General features: G+C 40.1%; 2 protein-coding genes across 3 annotated transcripts; one reads left to right on the forward strand and one right to left on the reverse strand.

Moving 5' to 3' along the window:
* On the forward strand, positions 1–7565 carry slx9 (SLX9 ribosome biogenesis factor). 2 transcript variants are annotated; one of them, XM_061784325.1, is made up of 8 exons: positions 1–156; positions 314–649; positions 4284–4404; positions 4534–4605; positions 5015–5189; positions 7073–7138; positions 7253–7381; positions 7470–7565. In XM_061784325.1, the coding sequence occupies exons 2-7, from the start codon at positions 467–469 to the stop codon at positions 7374–7376; spliced, it is 741 nt and encodes a 246-aa protein (XP_061640309.1). In that variant the 5' UTR covers positions 1–156; positions 314–466; the 3' UTR covers positions 7377–7381; positions 7470–7565. The 2 variants fall into 2 exon arrangements, with proteins under 2 accessions (XP_061640309.1, XP_061640300.1); XM_061784316.1 differs by having other exon boundaries at positions 7253–7377.
* Positions 7566–7967: 402 nt separating this feature from the next.
* On the reverse strand, positions 7968–18209 carry LOC133483293 (uncharacterized). Its single transcript, XM_061784305.1, has 6 exons — positions 14778–18209; positions 12248–12357; positions 11129–11254; positions 10027–10133; positions 9414–9595; positions 7968–9326 (listed from the first exon to the last, which is right to left on the reverse strand). Exons 1-6 carry the CDS (start codon positions 17709–17711, stop codon positions 9165–9167), a joined length of 3621 nt encoding a protein of 1206 aa, XP_061640289.1. The 5' UTR covers positions 17712–18209; the 3' UTR covers positions 7968–9164.
* Positions 18210–19322: the final 1113 nt, after the last annotated feature.

Here is a 19322-nt window from a genome sequence, read left to right on the forward strand (position 1 = left end):
TTGGACGAGAGGGACGACTTGTTTGGACAACGCCGTTTGTGCAACCCAACCTCTTTTAAGCGCGTTGTCAGCGTGCGCATGCTTATTTGAATGTCGTGATTAGTCCTGAGCATATCTATCCAGTATCACCTAATATGTATGTGTAACGAGAGCAAGGTAAACAGTCTTGTACACAAGCTTTATAGTACCTGTAGAAAGAATTATAAATATTTAGATTTTTTTTTTCATGTATTTTGTGTCACTGCATAAAAAGTCGTCACATTTTAGAGTGCAAGAATAACATTTAGGTTTTGTTTGTTTCCTTTACATCCAGAACGCAAGGTGGCGCTAAGTGCCCCAGAGAGTCAGACGTCACGCAGTGGACGAAGAAGACATTCACTCGTGTTAAAGGAACCAAACCCGAGGTGTAGTTTGTGAGGAAATATATATTCACAGTATCCCAAAAGCAGGTTGACTCGTCGGAAAAATGGTTGGAAAAATTAAGAACGTCCGCCAGAAGTTGCATCAGAAAGCTGTGAAGCTGACGTGGCTGCCGGGCTGCGCTTCGTCCAAAGGCAAAGGGTCGGACGAGCCTTTCGCCTGCCTACCGCACCAGCCAAGTCATTCACATGTGGACAATGGCTTTCCTGAAGTTACAGGGAAGATGCAAGTAAGTGGCAACTGAATAATGTCTACTGTACTTTCAGTCACAAGTAACTGTTACCGTAAAACAAAATTTGAGCAAGGCACCTTGCTCATTTTTCTCCTACCCTACCACAGTACCAACAGCCATCCATTTTCTGCACTGCTTATCCTCATTAGGGTCGCGGGTATGCTGGAGCCTATCCCAGCTAACTGGGGGCAGGAGGCGGGGTACACTCTGAATCGCAGCGCACATATAAACAAACAACCATTCGCACTCACATTCACACCTACGGGCAATTTAGAGCCTTCAATTAAGCTACCGTGCATGTTTTTGGGATGTGGGAGGTAACCGGAGTACCCGGAGAAAACCCACGCAGGCACAGGGAAAACATGCAAACTCCACACAGTGGCGAGGCCGGGATTTTAACCCGCATCCTCAGAACTGTCAGGCGTATGTGCTAACCAGTCGTCCAGCGTTCCACCCAGTACTAAAAGTGACAGCGAAATAATTCTTACATTTTTCTTTGATATATTTTTTTCAATTCATAGGAAAAAAAACACTATGAGAAATATACAACAATATGTATGTCTACACGAACACACATTTTCCCGGGAAGTTTTTTGTGCGCTTTCTATTATACCTTATGATGCTGCCAGATCCCTGTCTAATTTGGAACGTAGTACAGTAATTGGTGGTGTCAAGGAAGCATGATGAAGTGAAACATTTCAAATCCGAGACAGGCTTTATATATTTGGGAGTAGCTAAGTTTAGCTTGAGTTAGTGGAAGTTACAGAGAGTCTTCGCTGCATGTGCATGAACACAGTTCTGGTACATCTTTTTAAAGAACATAGGCTGTAAGCAACTTATTTTTTAGGGTAATGTTCTTTTGAAATTATATTAAAGAGTTTGGGGATCATAGTTTGTTGTATATTTATATCTATGAATTTAGACAGTTACAGTTCTGCTCACTATTATTGGCACCCATGAAGTTTAAGTACTAAATGTGGAATATCTCCTGAAGAAAATGAATTAAGTGAAACAACATTTTTCTATAGAGAACTTGGTTGATACAAAAGAGAAAATGATAAACAACATTTTGTGGACAGATGAAACAAAAATAGAGCTTTTTGGCAACGCACACAAACAGTTTGTTTACAGACGGTGCAATGAAGCCTTTAAGGAAAAGAACACCCTGTCAACAGTCAAGCATGGTGCACTATCCATAATGCTGTGGTGCTTTCTTGTATCTGGTACTGGAGGCCTTGACTGTATCACAGGTATCTTGAAATCAGAAAATGATCAAGAGATTTTAGAGCAAATTGTTTTACCCAGTGTAAGAAAACTTTATTTGAGGCGCAGATCATGGGTCCTCTCGCAAGACAAAGACCCAAAGCACACAATAATCATTGAAAAGGAAAATATTGACTGTTTTAATATGGCCTTAAATGAGTCCTGATCGAAATCGAAATGAAAATCTTTGGGTGGAGCTGAAATCTGCCATGGGGGAAAAGAACCCTGCAAATGTTCAAGAGCTTGAACAAATTGCAAAGGAATAGTGGGAGAAAGTACCACCAGAGAAGAGCAAAAAGCTTATAGATCGATCCAAGAAACGTTTGGAGGCTGCCATCGCTGCCAAAGGGTGTGCAACAGAATATTAAGGAGAGGTGCCAGTATTGCTGCACATGATATTTTCTGTTTTTCTTTCTTTGAAATTACAATATGTAAGTTGTAAAAAAAAAATAAATAATTCATTGTTAAATTACTTTGGACCTCAAATTAAAAGATCCCGATGATATAAGTTTGGTACATTTCCATTTATTTCTGAAGATATTATACAGGTTATGCGAAAAAATCAAGGTCTGCCAATAATGGTGAGCAGGACTGTATAAAGACAAATTGGGAGTGTCAATTACCGTATTTTCACGACCATAAGGCGCGGCGTATTAAAAGGCGCAGTCTCAGTTACGGGGTCTATTTCTGTATTTAATACATACATAAGGCCCACTGTATTATTGGGCGCAGGCATGGTAAAACATACGCTAGCTTAAAACATATGGTAGCATGCATGCACACTAAAACAATGTTTTTTAAAAGGCAGCGGGACAAGACTGAGTTCAGTTGTACTTTATTGAAGTATTTGACAATGTACTCACATTATTATTTTTTTATCAATCCTCATCCCCAAATCCATCAAAGTCCTCATCTTCTGTATCCGAAATGAACAGCTGGGCAAGTCATCCATCAAACACGCCGGGCTCCCTCTCGTCATTGTCGAAGTCAGTCTCGTTGCCGGGGGGCTGTTCAGCAATGATGCCGGCTTTTGCGAAAGCTCGGACAACAGTCAAAGCAGATACCTTAGCCCAAGCATCCACAATCCATTCACATATGGTGGCGTAACTCACCCGGCGTTGCCTCCCAGTCTTAGTTGCACTTGGTTTTTCACAGCGGCTGTGAGATGGGCGCGCATGGAGTCACAGATCAACAGGGACGGTGACGTGTGGAAAAAAAACATCCGCTCTCTTTACGTACACCTCACTCATCCACTCTCTCCTTTTCCCCGTTGTGCGTTTTGCTACCGTGGTTCCCTTCTTCTCTACAGTGTGGTTCACCGGGATGTCGAAAGGGAGCGAAAGTGAGCGGCACCTCGTCCATGTTGGTGATGTGGTTGGGCTGGATGTGTTTGTCGGCAATCTTTTTACTGCAGTAGGAGCGGAAGATGGCCAGCTTTTCCTTGTAATCCGCCAGAAGTTGTTGTTGCTTCGTGGCAGGCCTCGGTTCATCTGCGATTACTGTACATTTCTGGAGTTTAATTTTAAATGCTCAAAATGTCCTCCTCCAACATTGCAACATTCTTCAAACCTTTCCAGAACAATAAAGGCTTTCAAGATTAACTCTTAAATTCTAGTAGTATCAAGCAAGGATTGGGGTTCCAAAATATGGTTTCAAGGCAAGTGTTTGGGTTTCAAAGAAGTGAAGAAATAGTGAGTTTTCGGGCATGATGAGGCCACCAAAGATACTTGTTTGGAATCTCATATATATCTTGTATATAATATCTGTCTCTTCTGGTGTTTCAGTATAAATGGTTTCTGATATAAATGTATGTGGTTAACATCTGGCTCACAGTTCTAAATACCGCAGTTCCAATCCCGGCCTCGCCTGTGTGGAGTTTGCATGTTCTCCCCGTGCCTGCATGGGTTTTCTTCGGGTACTCCGGTTTCCTCCCACATCCCAAAAACATGCAGGGTAGGTTAATTGAAGACTCTAAATTGCCCGTAGGTGTGAATGTGAGTGCGTATGGTTGTTTGGTTATATGTGACCTGCGACTGGCTGGAAACCAGTTCAGGGTGTACCCCACCTCCTGCCCGAAGTTAGCTGGGATAAGCTCCAGCACGCCTGCGACCCACTTGAGGATAAGCAGTTCAGAAAATGGATGGATGGGTAAAATATCATGTTTATTTTAAACAAAAACTAAAATTCAGGATAAATTTGCGATGTCTTACCTATTTAGACAATCTCGTTTTGATTTTTTTATTCTTGTTTTAAATGGCTAATGTTATTTATTCTTTGAGTGAAGACAGTCCATTGTATTATCCAGTGAATAATTGATAGCCAGATTAATCTATAGTAACAAATACATTTCTTATGCTTAATTCTGCAGACCCAGGACCAAATGTCTTCCCCTGCTGGGATATTTTCAGGTACAAAAATTGCTCCAGAAGCCCTGAGGCAGACATTAACATTCAAAGACCCTCCAGCAGCCCCCATACCTGCCAAGGCAGGTAAGCTTTGCCAACATCCTCGCGACATTTAATACAACATTAGCTTGTCTCATGTCATCGTCAGTAAGCAAACACTTTCCTGTGTTTGTGTGTGTGTGTGTGTGTGTGTCTGTGTGCGTGTCTTTTAAGGAACCCCTGAAGAAAAGAAAGTCAAGTCAAAGAAAGAAAAGATGAAAGAAAGAAGGGAACGATGGCTCAACAGTGAGTTAATTTAAATTTACCATTCATCACATTGGGTGTTCCAAGGGAATTTTAATTTTTGTATTCTTGAATGCAGAGATCAAGCATTCTGTCAAGTACCAACACTATTGATTGAATATTCCTCATTTGTTACAAGGATAGCTTGTAACAGCTTGATTGGAGAACATCTGAGTAAATAGAATTGACTGGAAGATCTGTTCTGACCTCAATATGCACTAAAAATTGGACACATTCTAGTACTATTGGATGATAAACTGTGCCCAAACCTTAAACTGGTTGTGTATATTTAACCTATGTTCCCTTTAAAATGTTTGACATTGAAAATGCAACGGAAAGTGACTAAACCATACTGCTTGGCGGAAACAGGGCTTTACCTAGCCTGCTCACAATGTTTGGGTTTCTTCCACAGAGATAAGCATTATCAAGTTGACAAAGGAGCGTCAAGCGGCACAGGCCCGGCGGCAGGCCACTCCGGTAGTGGGAGACATGAGTGTGCTTGCGGAAGCCCTGCCTGAGCTGTCGGAGCTCATCGCCCCGGCTACCACAGCCTGCATAGCCCCCACAGCTCGCCGGAAAAGCAAAGTGTAAGTACAGTTAAAATTCATGTGTTGTGTATAGTTTGTGGAGACCAGGTGCCTCATGTACAAAAGGTGCGTACGCACAAAAACGTGACGTACGTTCTTTTTCACGGCAAAGTTAAGATGTATCAAGAGTGAAATGACCGTGGAAATTTGCGGTGCCTCACGCCAACTGCATGGCTGGCGTACGCACGTTTCTACAGCTTTTGGTACTTTGGTGACACTTAGAGGTGATGATGGGAAACTGTTATCATAAATCTGCACATCAGAGACACATGAACAATTAGCACTGATGAAGAATTAATGCCCAGCAACATTTGATTTCAACAATGTAATTGAGGCAAGGACTCAGAATTAATTTAACCAGTGTATTTAATGAATCACTGATATTTGTGAGGACTCCTATTAATTGATCAAGGCAATCATTTATGCCGCCTATTGCCCTCTTGTGACTCCAGCACATGCACGGAAAAAAAAGAGTACTTTGAATTTACTTAATTTGAACATGTACATTGGTTGCACACGATTAAAATGTGTTAAAATGACTTTTTTAGGAGAAGAGGGCCTAAAATATGTAATTTTAATCACATGCAACCAATGTACATGTTCAAATTAAGTAAATTCAAAGGACTCATTTTATCAGTCTGCACGGGTGCGGCAGCAGCCGGTTGTTGGAGCGTAATTGCGTCGGAGACCCTGGGGTTGCCGGAGGAGACGACAGGGACGGTGGACGAATCCCCCGAACATGTAACGCGTGGCTGCGACTGCGCACAAAAAGAGTCCTTTGAATTTACTTCATTTGAACATGTACATCGGTGGCACATGATTAAAATGTGTTGAAATGACATAATTTACCCCATCATAAATGATTTTTTTCAGTGTGTGTCCTCTCCTGTGTATTAAAATAATAAATTGAGTAATCAAAAATGACTCAAACTTTTTGATATCCTCTTTGAAATGCTGATGTGCTTCTATTTGAATTCAAAAGATTTATTACAAATACCATACATGCACAATTTTGCATGAACCTTTATCTCACAGGGCTGAGGGTAGGTTACTGTATGAACACATTTGTTATGAGTTAAAAATACATGGTATTAACCTTGTGGGGGGATCAGAGTCAGCCACATGTGCTCCCACCACCCGAAAGAGTAGTGTCACCCAGGATCGCAGCGATTCTCTCCTTGAACGGGGTGAGGCCCTCCGCGCAGGTTCTGACGCCTGTTTTGACCACACTGTGGCGGTAGGCAGCTGTCCTCCGCTTCACATCCACCTTAATGTCTGACCACTTATTTTTGAGTTCAGCGTGCGTACGCTGTTCCACCCCACAGCATTGACAGCCGCACACTTGCTCTTTCGCAAGTTGTTAACGCCAGAGGAGAGCGTACCAAAGAGGATTTTCTTGCACACCTCCACTTCATTGAGCAACTTCACATTCATAAAAAATATTTTTCTTCATTACCTTGCTCATTGTCCTTTTTTCCTGATCATGCAGAGATCGGGATGTCAGGGGCAGGGTTCATGTAAATATGACTTGCATATTTAAATGTGGGCGTGGACAGGAAGGAGTCGGCTACTCCCAACATGTGCGCTCATTTCCACGTTGATTGGAATGTACGAAGGGAATGTGCTTGGATTCATGCGTACGCACAGATTCATACATCTGGATATTTTGGTGCGTAGGACGTTTTCTGGATTTGAGCGTACGCCATGTTTCAGTCCTAAATCTTTGTACATGAGGCCCCAGGTGTCTCCAACACGCATGATACACATAAGTTCAACATGTAACAATTTATGTTGAAAAGTGGTCAAGATTCAGCGTGTCGTGCATGTGCTTGTTGGTGAATTTTATTTGTTATTATAAGTATTGTTTTTAACTCACCCGTCAGGCCAGTCAAGAAGAGCACGGCAACCGATTTCAGTCAGATGAGACCGCTACAGAAACGCAAACTTTTGTAAGTCACTTTTTTGACAAATTATTAGTCAGTGTTATTAATAACAAACATGAAATGAAATCTGCTTATTTTCTTATGTCTGCATGTCTTTCTTATGTCTTCTTATTTCTACAGGGAGTCAGAAATCAGTAGGTTTGGTGAGGCGGTCAAAATCCTCAGCAGCAAAAGGAATCCTCTCAACGATATCGCTGAGCATCTGAGGAAGCGACTAAAGCATTTAGAAGAAGGTTCCAGTTAACGTCAGTAAGATGTTACTTACTTACTGCATTCAAACCATACATCAGCGTTCCTCCATTACAGAACCCCTGTTTGCTATGTCTGTGTTTTTTAGACTGTCGACTATAACTTCAACCCAGACTCTTCTGACAACAGCCTTTCAGTAATGTTTTTAGCTGATGATCAGCAATAAAATTCTACTTTCAGTGAGTGTGATGGATTTATGTAGTGAAGTGTTTTGCGAAAATCCGCAAATAATTGACGCCCCCAAAAGGTTTGTAATTTCCAATAGATGCCACACAAGGATGGCAAAGACCTACTTTTATTTAATTGAAGCTCTCAACTCAGTTCAAATTATTTTCTTGTACCAATTAATTTTATGGATAATGTACATTTATTGGGATGCACTTTTCCATGAAAACAAAGGAAAGGAAACAAGAAATTACTATGTTCTGTACTATAGCAATAAAATCAGTTTAATAGCGATTTTAAGGATACAGTGACAGAACACAGCAGGCTGCTTTTTGGGAATTTTCTTGTCTCACCAAATTGTGAAAAGGCAGCTGTGATTCGAGTTGCTAAACTAAAACAAAAGAAGTTCAAGGTCATAACATGAGAGTAATGAGAGGTGACTGTTTATGTAAAATTTGACATTTTCCCTATTTCGTCGAGTGTTCATCACTACATAAACAATCATTCTGATGTCATTCATAACACAAGTTTCTTGATAAAATACCAGTGCAAAGTGCTTGGCTGATTACAATACTAACATGATGATTTGTGGTTTATAAAATCTAATACAGTACTAAAATGGGTATGCAACGAAAACAATGCAAATATGGATTAGCAAGAGGCTAATAACAGGCTTTTGAAATTATTTTGTATATTTGCTATTTGTTGTAACTGTCAAATATAAAAAACTTGATTCCTTGTTCGCTTACACTGAAATACACAACCATGCTCATTTTTGCAGTGTACTGGCTCAGACATTATTTGAATGAAAAGGAAAACCAAAAGGGATCCAAATATATTGGTACAGACTTATTTCAATGTTTGCTCATTGTGCAACCCATCTTGTGAGCCCACAGTACACCTACACTCGCAATGAATTTTCAGACCGGGTGTGTACCTTCTATTTCGAGATACTGATCCAGTCTACATTGGCAAAGTCCTCGTTTGTCACCTTTTCATCTCGATCAGGGGTGAGCAAACATTTGTGCTCAAGAGCCACATTTGATCTTGAAAACGGGCAGATGAGAGGTCATTCGTTGGTGGGGTTGAAAATAAAATGAAATGGTTTCGGAAAAATGCGTAATAGTTTATTTTAATAATTGAGTAACACTTTCTAATTTCAGTAATTAAGACTTGATTCTTAATGATTAGTTAACCAATTATTTTATCCAATGTATTTTTTTTAGATCTGTAATAATACAATAAATCATTCTCATTAATACTGTTTATAGTGTAATTTTATCAAATTAACAAATTTGATGAAATAATTCCCAAAATGTAGTTTTTTGCTAACTTTTTTTTTTTTTATTTTTTTATATATAAATCTACCGGTACATAAATCTGTTATTGAATGAGATAAATTAATACAAAATCAATTTTATTTTTTTAATGCATTTAATTAAGTGATTCCGGGAGGGGGGGGGGGGGGGGGGGTACAGCTAGATTGCTGCACCAAATATTACAGAACTCTTGATAATGTAAATACTCTGTGGGCTGGATTAAATAATGAATTGGGCAGTATGTGGCACCCAGGCCAAACTTTAGCCACCCTTGATCTAGATTACTTGATAACTTGACCTTATTTAACTTTTTTAACAACATTAACATAGGCAAACTCAATTTCCCTCTCGGCTGGGCAGGTGCTGTTGAATTCCTCTCTCTGATAGGCACAGTTCAAGTACCGCCAAATGCCTGTCATCTCTGCAGGGATCTCAAATCCACGATATTTCTTGGCTACCACCTAGAAAGAGGAAAGGAAAATCTTGAATTAGAAAACCATTGCAAATGACTGTGTGCCTGTGCCGTCCAGTAATGAAGAACAGTGAACCTTCAGGATGTGGAGTTTAGGAAGCAGGTTGCAGTCGGCCAGGGTAAGCTGTGGCCCATCCAGGAAGCTCCTGGTGGACTCTGGGATATCTCCTGAGGCATCAACATCAATCTCAATAGGTAGGGGAGTCCGCAGGAAGTCATCGAGATGCTGAAGAGACTTCCGCAGTGCTTTCTCTAAGGCTGAGAATGAAGAGATTCACTCACTAAATGATTTTTCTGGGACAGATCTGGCCCATGGGTCTTGAGTTAAACACCTGCGCTTTCGTAATTCAACCCGTGATATCTGGCCATCAAAAGAATAAATTGAGTGTCAAAGTTTGTCTATCATTACAGAAGTAAACTAGAGAATGAGGCCATGTTGTAACCGACCAGCAACATCATTACAGAAGTCGGATGAAAAAATTAGGTTACATAAGACTAGTTCACAGTGAAGTAAGGACTGACAAATCCTAATGGTCACAAATCCTAAATTTGAACATTTATGGAATACGCAAAGGATTTAGAAGTTATTTTCATTAAAAAAAAAAAAAAAATAGAAACATGCAGTTAAAAGGGACCATATGTATTATGTAGCTTCAGATGAAAAGTGATAGAACCTGTCTGTATCCTACCGTCATTGGTGTCTTTCCTTGGGTTCTTGATATAAGCAGAGAACTTGGCAAATACATCAATACCGGCTGTGTTGGCCTCTGGATTTTTCGGTGACAGTTTGGGGTAGCTGGTGATAGCAAAACAATATGTAACAGAATAAACCCTTGCAGCATATACTGTTGTTCAAAAGTTTGGACTCACCCAGACAAACTAATGTTTTCAATCAAAACACACAGTTATATTGTGTTTACACTGCTTACAAAAAAGTTAGGGACATTGGGCTTGTGCATGAAATTTCAGGGTGAACCTTAAACTTTTTGTGAGTAGTTTATATGTTACCGTTTATGTTTGGGGTAACTATTTTTGAAAGAAAATCACTATTGTTGTTGTTTTTTACCACATTTACAATGGCAAGGCTGTTTCTGAACTATTTATTCATTGGAAAAAAACAACAGTTTTTCTTTAAAAATAAGAATATTTTCAAATGATGCTAAACTTTTGAATGGTAGTGTACCTGCAGAGCCATAGTCAGGGCAACATTTTAACCAGAGGTCTTCAATCTCTTGAGACTGTAAGATGACACATTCTTAGTGTATACTACAGTTCAAACAGCAAATCTCCTTTTTTAAAGAAGGATCTGGACCGCTAATGAAGCACAGAGTGTGAGTATTTTTGCTACGATATCTCTGCTTATTGTAGTGTAGGCTGCAGGGGTGTCAAAACTCATTTTTGTCATGAGCCACATTGTAGATACGGTTTTCCTCAGAGGGCCATTATGATTGTAAAACCATATCAATGTTTAATCACCTCATCATATTATTAAACATAGACAACAAATTGATGGAAGAGTTTGAAATCAGAAGTCAAGGATAATGGTTTGTTCAACTATTGTTCAAGTAACTGTAAAAGGGATTTGGAGGCAAAAGATGCTTCCAATAGTTCATTACCATTTATTACATATGAATATTATACAAAGATTTGGAACAGATTTGAGCAAGAATCATGGAAGTTGACACACACGATTTGCTTTCACGGGCCACATAAAATTATGTGGGGGCCGGATCTGGCCCCCGGGCCTTGAATTTGACACACCTGTGGTGTAGGGCATTCGTGTTTGTTTACCGCGGTGGTGTCAGTTTCTCCTCGAGGAACTCTTCTATCTTGTTGACGTCGACCTTGACCTCTCCATTAAAGGTCATAAATGGAGGGTTGGTCCCTGGAGCGAGGTCCTGTAAATCAGCAGGTTTCCTGACGACAACACAAAAGGCAACAGGCCAGGTCGGGTGGGTCAGCAAAGGTCTAAGTTTGGGAACCAACCGCTCAAATAAATATACAGGGGGTTCTCTATTTACCATTACGTTCGTACTGCAGCCATGTAATAAAACATTGGCATGTAAGTCGGAACATGCCAGGGTCTATCACTAACCTACGCTAATAGAGTAGTAAAGTTGTAATTACAGTAACTACAGTGATGCCTGATGCCACAGTATGTTCCAGACCTCGCCGTCGATAAAAATACACAGTATCGGTACAGTAGCGAAACCACGTGAAAAACATAGTTTAAGCCGTAAAATACCCGTCCCACACGCTGTAATTACATTTAAACGTACTTAAACACTTTTCAGACGCATTGTAAATGTACTTCAACAAAAAATCTTTAACAGAAACACCTGCCATATAGTGGGATCGCAATGGGTGAATCACGAAATAGCGTGGGGTTACTGTACAATATACAGTATGTATGAGAACACTTTCAAGCCATAAATATAAAACAATCAAATGAAAAACAGTATGTGCAACGTTAACTAAGTGTGCCGCCTTGTGCTGTGTGACCATGTGTTCTTACGCCACTGAGTGGTGTTTGTAAAATCAAAGCCCCCCAATGATGTTACGCACAACACAAGTTGCATGTCGTCATGCAACATCAATGCAACAGAAATGCCATGTTAAACATGGCAACATGTACATATGAATTGAAAAAAAAGGAAGACAACTACATGAGAAGGAAATACAAAATAAAAATAACAATCACATTTTACAGTCATAAAGGTAGAAACTCCCTTATTCTACAGTTTTTGTTCATTTGTTATTCAGATCTCCAATTTGATTTCGATTTGTAACGTTTCTAGTTTAGTCAAGGATGAAAGTCTGTTATTTTTGGGGATGTTTTACACCATGTTAAGGCAAAAAATAAACATTTCCTCTGCGAGCTGCACCTATTACATGAAAACCAATATTTACCGCTTGAGGTCAACTGTGGTGACATTGAAGATCACTCCTTTGAGCCAGAGGATCATAAAAAGTCGCTGAGAGAATGGGCAGTTACCAATGCTTTCTCCATCGCTGCCTGCCTACACACACACACACACACACACACAAATGAAGAACTCTATCAGCTGAATGTGAGCAACAATTTTTTTTTTTAAATGATCTCTGACAATAAGATGCCTAAGATAAGAAGTTAAGAAAGGTTATTAGCTTTGATAGACTTAAAAAATGATTAGTTTTAGTGTGAATGTTTCAATTGTTAGGTTTGACTTTCTGTTGCAGGCGATAAACTCGCACAGTGTGAGTTGGAATTTAAATGTTCTAAAATTGTACAGTATAACAATGAAATATAATGTAAATGTGATGGATGTGTGTGGTGCACACTAAGTTGGTTGCTTCCAGGACTACTGTGCCCACAACTCTGAACACCAAACAGGAGGCTAATCAGCTTACAGCGTGAGAATGCAGAGATTAGCCTTCTACTGCCAGCAGTATAACATTCCGACACTCCAAATACAGTAATTGCTCTCAACTTGGTGCATTGGATATGTGCGAGACTAATGTAACATAATTACTTCTATTTGATCACGTTTGAAGAAACAGTTCAAACATCACCTCGGATGCTAACCAACAGCAGGGGCGTTTGACCTCGATTTAGTCAGTCAACAAATTCCCCTGACAAAGCCAGTGTTGTTTAAATGTGAGACAAGCAGCTCTCACACATAGTATTAGTGAATTTTTTCAAAGTATTAAACCTTCCTACTGGCAATGGTGGGAAGTAATAAAGGATGAAGACTATAATTTTTTTAGGTACATATAATATTTTTTATCTATATTTTATTATTTGCAAAGCATCTTTGAATACCCTTTAAAAGTGCTCTATAAAATAAATGTATAATAATAAGAAGAATGATGTATTATTAATCAGAATAATTAATAATTATATGATAAAAAATAATAATGCTGATGATGATTATTATTATTAATTATTACTATTATATATGTTATATAAGATGGGTGTGAATTCTGGGGGGGAACAACCACTTTTACATCTATTTGGTGGTGATGAATAGCGACATGGACATGGAGGGGTTGCCACTGCTCCCGCCTGATCTATAAAGTGGGTTCTCTGGATTGTCATTGGCCTCCAACTATTGAATATAATTTTTACGACAGAAAAAACACACACACTCACACATCCTTTTTAGGGATGAGACAGTACCAAAAGAAATTTAGCCACTTAAAATTCAATTTTGGGAACTTCACACCTGATAGGATTCTTTCACCTCTTTTGCGCTTCAACTATACCCTGTGACTGGCTGGCAACAAGTCCACTGTGTACCTGATCTCTCAACCAAAGTCAGCTGAACCTGCTGAGGAGAGCAGGCCACACCAAGCCATTTCAATTCACCTTCAATATTATCCTCATTGACAAGCAGGCTTGTTTTTATCTGAATTTACTGACTTAATGACTTCCAGATGAAAACTGGAAAATGTTTGGGCCGTATTTTTGTTTCTTTTCATCGATAGCCCTCTAGCTAGCCGCGAGCTTGCTTGCCGGGGTCGTCCATTTTTCCCACCGCCTCATTCGGTACACCGCGTTTAGGTCCACGCTACAGAGACATGGTAGCCCAAAAAAGACAAAACACATACTGTAACACTTCAGGGAAGATGCATTTTTTTAGGATAGCTTGCTAGCTAACTGCATGCTGTAGTGATAGAAATTCTCCAAGTTATTATATTACAAAATAACACGCAAATAAGGCGGATAGCCACTGATGGAATGACGGCGCTCAGTATTTATAGAGGGGGAAGGGCTGAATCATGCCAGAAAGCCAAAGTGCGTACTTGGGCTTGGCTTTAGCTCCGCACAAAAAATCCGGACAACTGAAATGGTGAAAAAGAGTGGGGGGAGAACGCTATATCTCAACAATTCATTACTAAATTGTTCTCTGTCTTTGCACATGTTTTCAGCCCTTCGATTCAAACATATGTAATGTATTTAGAAACTAATCAGTCCACTGTGTCACTTAGTCTGTCCCCTAAAATCATTTTATGTCTGGCTGCATTTTCAGTGAAAATTCAAAAGAATTAAAAAAAAATGTCAAAATGAGCAGAGGAGTATTTCAAACTCCCGTTGCACAGGAAAACTTCCAGCACAAAAGGCATACAGGTCCACCATTCTGCAAGGCCATGCAGTTGAACAGGACAGGTTAAAAAAAAAAAGAAACAAATCAGTGAAATCACTTCAGACCAGAGTCTTTAAAGTGTATCACTCAAGAAACACTGTCTCTTGAATCGCTACTAGATGTTTGACAGACTGCCATTACGTTGCAGGGCTGATTGAATGGGACCAGTTGTCTGAAAGTCAGCGATATAAACCACTACACTAACAAAGACCTGAGGTGCAGCTGCAAAATGGCACTGGGGTTAAAGGTTATTTATACACAGTGAGCATAGTTTAGCTTTTGTTTGGTCGACTGAAGGATATTTTTTTCATTACCTTGACGTAAAGTGAGATCTCATCGTCCTGGTCATGTGGTGTGTGCGTTGTGTTATCCTGCGCAGGAGGCAAAAGGCTGTCCACCACTTTTTGTGACATCATCTCCTGCCGCTTCTCTTTCTGCCTCTCGTGATGAGCAATGAAAGACTGTCCACCCTCCAACAGCACCGCCCTCTTTTTCTTTACCTGATCATCTCTCTTTTTGGGAAGAACTTCATCTTTAATGACTGACTTCAGTTCCTTCATCCATGCATCCCTCATGAGTAGATTATAGTTGTCAGTTAAAGAGTCTCTGTCTGTTCTTACAGGATTCTCTTTCTGGTGTTTTCTTTCTGGAGCTGCATTTGGTTCTTCCTGCTTCGTTTTAATCCATTCATTATCTTTTCTCCGAGTGGACAACAGTTTCACTTCCTTCTTTGTTGACTGTGTCTCAGGACAAAGTATCCCATTCTCCATAGCTTCTTTTAATTCTTTGACTCTTCCATTTCTATCCAGTTCCAACTCTTCTCTAACTGGCTTCTCGTCTTCAATTGCCTCTGACCTGTTGTCTAAGGCCTCGTTTGACTCAACATTCCCTAGCTCTTCAAGTTCTCTCTTTTGACTCTTGTCTATCTTTTCAATCTCATCATCTAAAATGGTCACAGTTTCTGCAATCTCTTCTTGATTTAGCACATCCCTCACATCATCACTTTCTCTGTGTCGTTTGCTGAGAGGCTGCAGAGGTTGATCTTGTACATGTTCGTGCCCATCAACTCTGGAGTCCTCGCACACGAGCTCCTCCATTAGCAGTTTCACCTCTTTCTGTGATTCCATGTTCTGCTCTGTATCATCTTGTTGGGTGCTTAAATTTATATCCTCAACCCGGTGGTCAAGCTCAATGTCTTTATTCAGCTCTTCTTTCTCCTCTGGGGTTTGGCCACCTCCATCCATTTCAATGAAGGAAACATTTTCTTCTTGCGCCTTTAATTCAGATATCCCATTTGGTTCAATACTAATGCCATCTTCTTGTTGCACCAAGGAAGCTACCAATGCAATATCTGGTGGCTCTTTAATTTCAAGACCTGGTTCGGTTTCTTTGTCTGAAGCAGATATTGTGACCTTGGCCATCTCCTGCATCTCCATATTCAGGACCTCCTGTTGTAAGATGTTGTTGGTCGATTCTTCTTCCCACGAGCTGTTCATGTTGTCACTTGGGTAAGTTTCATTATGTTTCACCATGTCGGGCAACTGGATAGTCTCAACAACACTTGCATGTGAAGCCTGATAAAGATTTTCACCTTTGACCTGCATAGCTGACTCAATGCTGACATCTTTCACATGGTCCTCTAAACGGGTGGGTGTCTCTGCACCTTTCATCTGCCAACCTTCATCAGACTTCTGTGAATAAGTATCTGAGGTTTGAATCCCATGAGAAGCCTCTGCATTATCATCATCTTCGTCAGTGGTCAATGCACCTTGTTGGCATTTTTGTGAAATTGGAGCCGAGACATGAGCACTAAGAGCAGCCTCATCCATAGTCAGATTACCTTTATGGGAATCCTGTGAATTTGTAGCTGAGGCTTGTTCACTGTGAGCAGCCTCATCTATTGTCTTTGCATTTTCATGGAAATCCTGCGAATTTGTAACTGAGGCTTGAAGACTGTGATCACCTTCCTTTCTGGTCAATGTTATCAGGTGTTCTTCTTTCTCCATTACATCTGCTCCCATTTTCACAATCTCATGGATGTTTTGTTCTTTACTTGCGACATTTTTATTTTCATCATCTTCCAGTGTTGTGTAAGGAGTTTCTAGACCTTCATTTGCCATTTTTATGTCACGTGAGCTTTGCTCTCCCTGTAAATTCCCCTCAGTCCCAATCGGTTCCTCTCGCTCTCTGTGCTCTTCATTTTCATGTATACCATTTCCATCTTTGACCATTGCTGAGAGGTGAACCAGAATGTCTGTCTCCACATTTGTTTCACAAGAACTTTCCTCTTTCTGTATGTTCCCCTTGCTCCCTATTGGTTCCTCTCGTTTTCTGTGCTCTTCATTTTCTTTGTGTCGCTCATTTTCATCTGCTATCATTCTTGTAGTGTGATACAAGTTCTGAGTTCTAACTAAATGCTCCTCATGCCGGATTTTACTCTCTTTCTCAGACTCTGCCTCACTCACTTCAGCCTTTTTTTTCCCGTCTCCACTTTCAAAACAATTGCTATTTTCAACTTGTGCAACAGTTGAAAAGTAATTCTGGTTTTCAGCAGTCACCATCTCTGTTTCATTTGAGTGTTGTTCTTCTTGGATAATCCCCTCTGTTGCTTTTTCCTCTACATCTACAGGCTCATTTACACTTCCCAAAACTAAAATGTTCTCATTGGTCTTGACATAATTGACAATGGCTATCTGGGCTTCTTCTACATCTTCAAGTATTAGTTCTGTACTCTCGGCTATTTTCAAATGCTGATAATTGTTTTCTTTTTCATTACCTTCCTCCTTGTCGTTGTCATTTTCAAGTTGCTCTGCTGCTGAGAAGTGGCACAGATTTCCAGTCAATGTTGGGATTCCCACTTCTTTGACTGCGCTCTCTTTCTTAGTCTGCTTGTCCCTTAAGTCAGGCTGTTCATATGTTCCTTCCACTCCACTCTCCCCCAGTCTTCCCTGACCTTCCTTTTCCTCCCTTGCCATTTCATTTGGTACCAGGGCCATTGCTAGGATTCCAATTTCTTCCTGTTCACCTTGATCTGCGCTTTCTTTTTCAGCTCGTCCAGGTCCTGCCTCAGCCATTAACAAAATGTCCTCCCCCACCTCTTCAGCAAGTTCGACCTCTTCATCTTCCTCTTCTCTGTCCCCATCATTTTTTCCTCTCTGGTTATTTGCATCTGAACAAAAAGTGACTGGGCTGTGGACCACAGTGGAGTTTGATAGGTCCGGGTTTGGCCATAAGTCTGACTGTGCCATTGGAAAAGTACAAAGGGCTGAATGGCCACCTTCTTGGATCGTAGCTCTATCTAAGGAGTTCAGAATTCCAGATCAAAAACGGATTCCCAAGATACCATTTTTTTATCAGTTCACAAATTAGCCTAAATATTGAATCTGCAAGTGATAGGAAATGAAAATGCTAGAGCACAAAACTAAGAACAGACTTCGATCAAATTACATAAAAATTACATTAAATTCAAATCATAGTTCCAGAAAGTGACTACCGGCCAAAGCTTTCATTAATTAAGGTAGCTCCCAACTGGTTGTGATAAGATTTTGGTCAGTCCAGAGGTTCAAGGGTGGAATACAAAATACCTTTTAGATAACAAGCCAGTGTTAAGAATTCCAAATTTCGAAACCTCCACTATTTTTTAGGCACAGAAATTCAGGAGCTGCAGTCAGTCTTTCCCTGTTGAAAACCAAAAATCGTACTGCACCTCAAGCAGAGTTAGAAAATCCACAAACACAATCAGACCACTCTCTCTCTCTCTCTCTCTCTCTCTCTCTCTCTCGCTCTCTCTCGCTCTCTCTCTGTCTCTCTGGAGGATTAAACCAAGCCTGATCCCCACATGACTTGGGGCTTAAACCCCGGCATATCTTAAGTTTTTTTTTAGTACCACACCAGACAGCAATGTTGAAAAGACACTAAAATGGTTGCTAATTTAGCACAGAATTACAGAATTGCATATTGCATTTGACAGTATGTCATTGGTGTCCTGGTTTACACACCTGACAGTGTGGTTTCAGTTCCTAGTCAGTGACAGTATGAATGGTTCTCAGGTTGCAGTCTGGATGTGGAGGGTTAAACAACTTCTGCTCTGGAAGGAGTCTCAAAATCTTTAATAACTTTACAAAAAGACACAAGTTGTTGCAATCCACTTCTTTTTTTATGAAAATAGAGGGTCATAGTAAAAATAACCTTACTCTGGGTTTACGTGAAACAGAACCACCTCACCCAAAACCAAGTAATTATAACCAGAATGTGACAAATGTTAGGTCTGCTGTATTCTCCGTCATAGACCTTCTGTTAAGACATCGGAACTGTTTAAAATGTGTGAAAAAAAATAATACTAAATTTCCTTTTAATCTCTAAACTGAATTTACTAACAACTCTTTACAATGCATTACAAACATCTATCCATTTTATATACTACTTGTCCTCACTCAAGACACGGGTGAGCTGGTGCCTATCTCAGCTGACTTAGGGTGTGAGACGGGTACACCTGACCCATCCACCCATTTCTGTTAGTCAGTTCACAACACTACCAAAGCTGTGGGAACATACTGTTTTAATAGAATGAAAACCTAAACCAGTGCAATGCATTTTATTGTTAATTGTAATTGATAGTTATCAAAACATGTATTGTATGTAATTGACACAAAAAATAGTTTTGTTCTTAAGTGCATTTCAGAGTCTGTACTATTATGCTTTGACGTACACAAGCGTCTGCGCTTCTACTCAAAGATGGCAAAAAAGGACAGTAAAAGGTGGCAAAAAAGGTAAGTAAAAAGGACAGACTAAAATGTACTGAGTAGAAAGGTAACATATCGCGTTACGCCGCATGTTCTTTTCTCTCCCAGGGTTAGCTT

Source organism: Phyllopteryx taeniolatus, chromosome 1 (genome assembly GCF_024500385.1).
Source record: "Phyllopteryx taeniolatus isolate TA_2022b chromosome 1, UOR_Ptae_1.2, whole genome shotgun sequence".
Classification (NCBI taxonomy): Eukaryota; Metazoa; Chordata; class Actinopteri; order Syngnathiformes; family Syngnathidae; genus Phyllopteryx; species Phyllopteryx taeniolatus.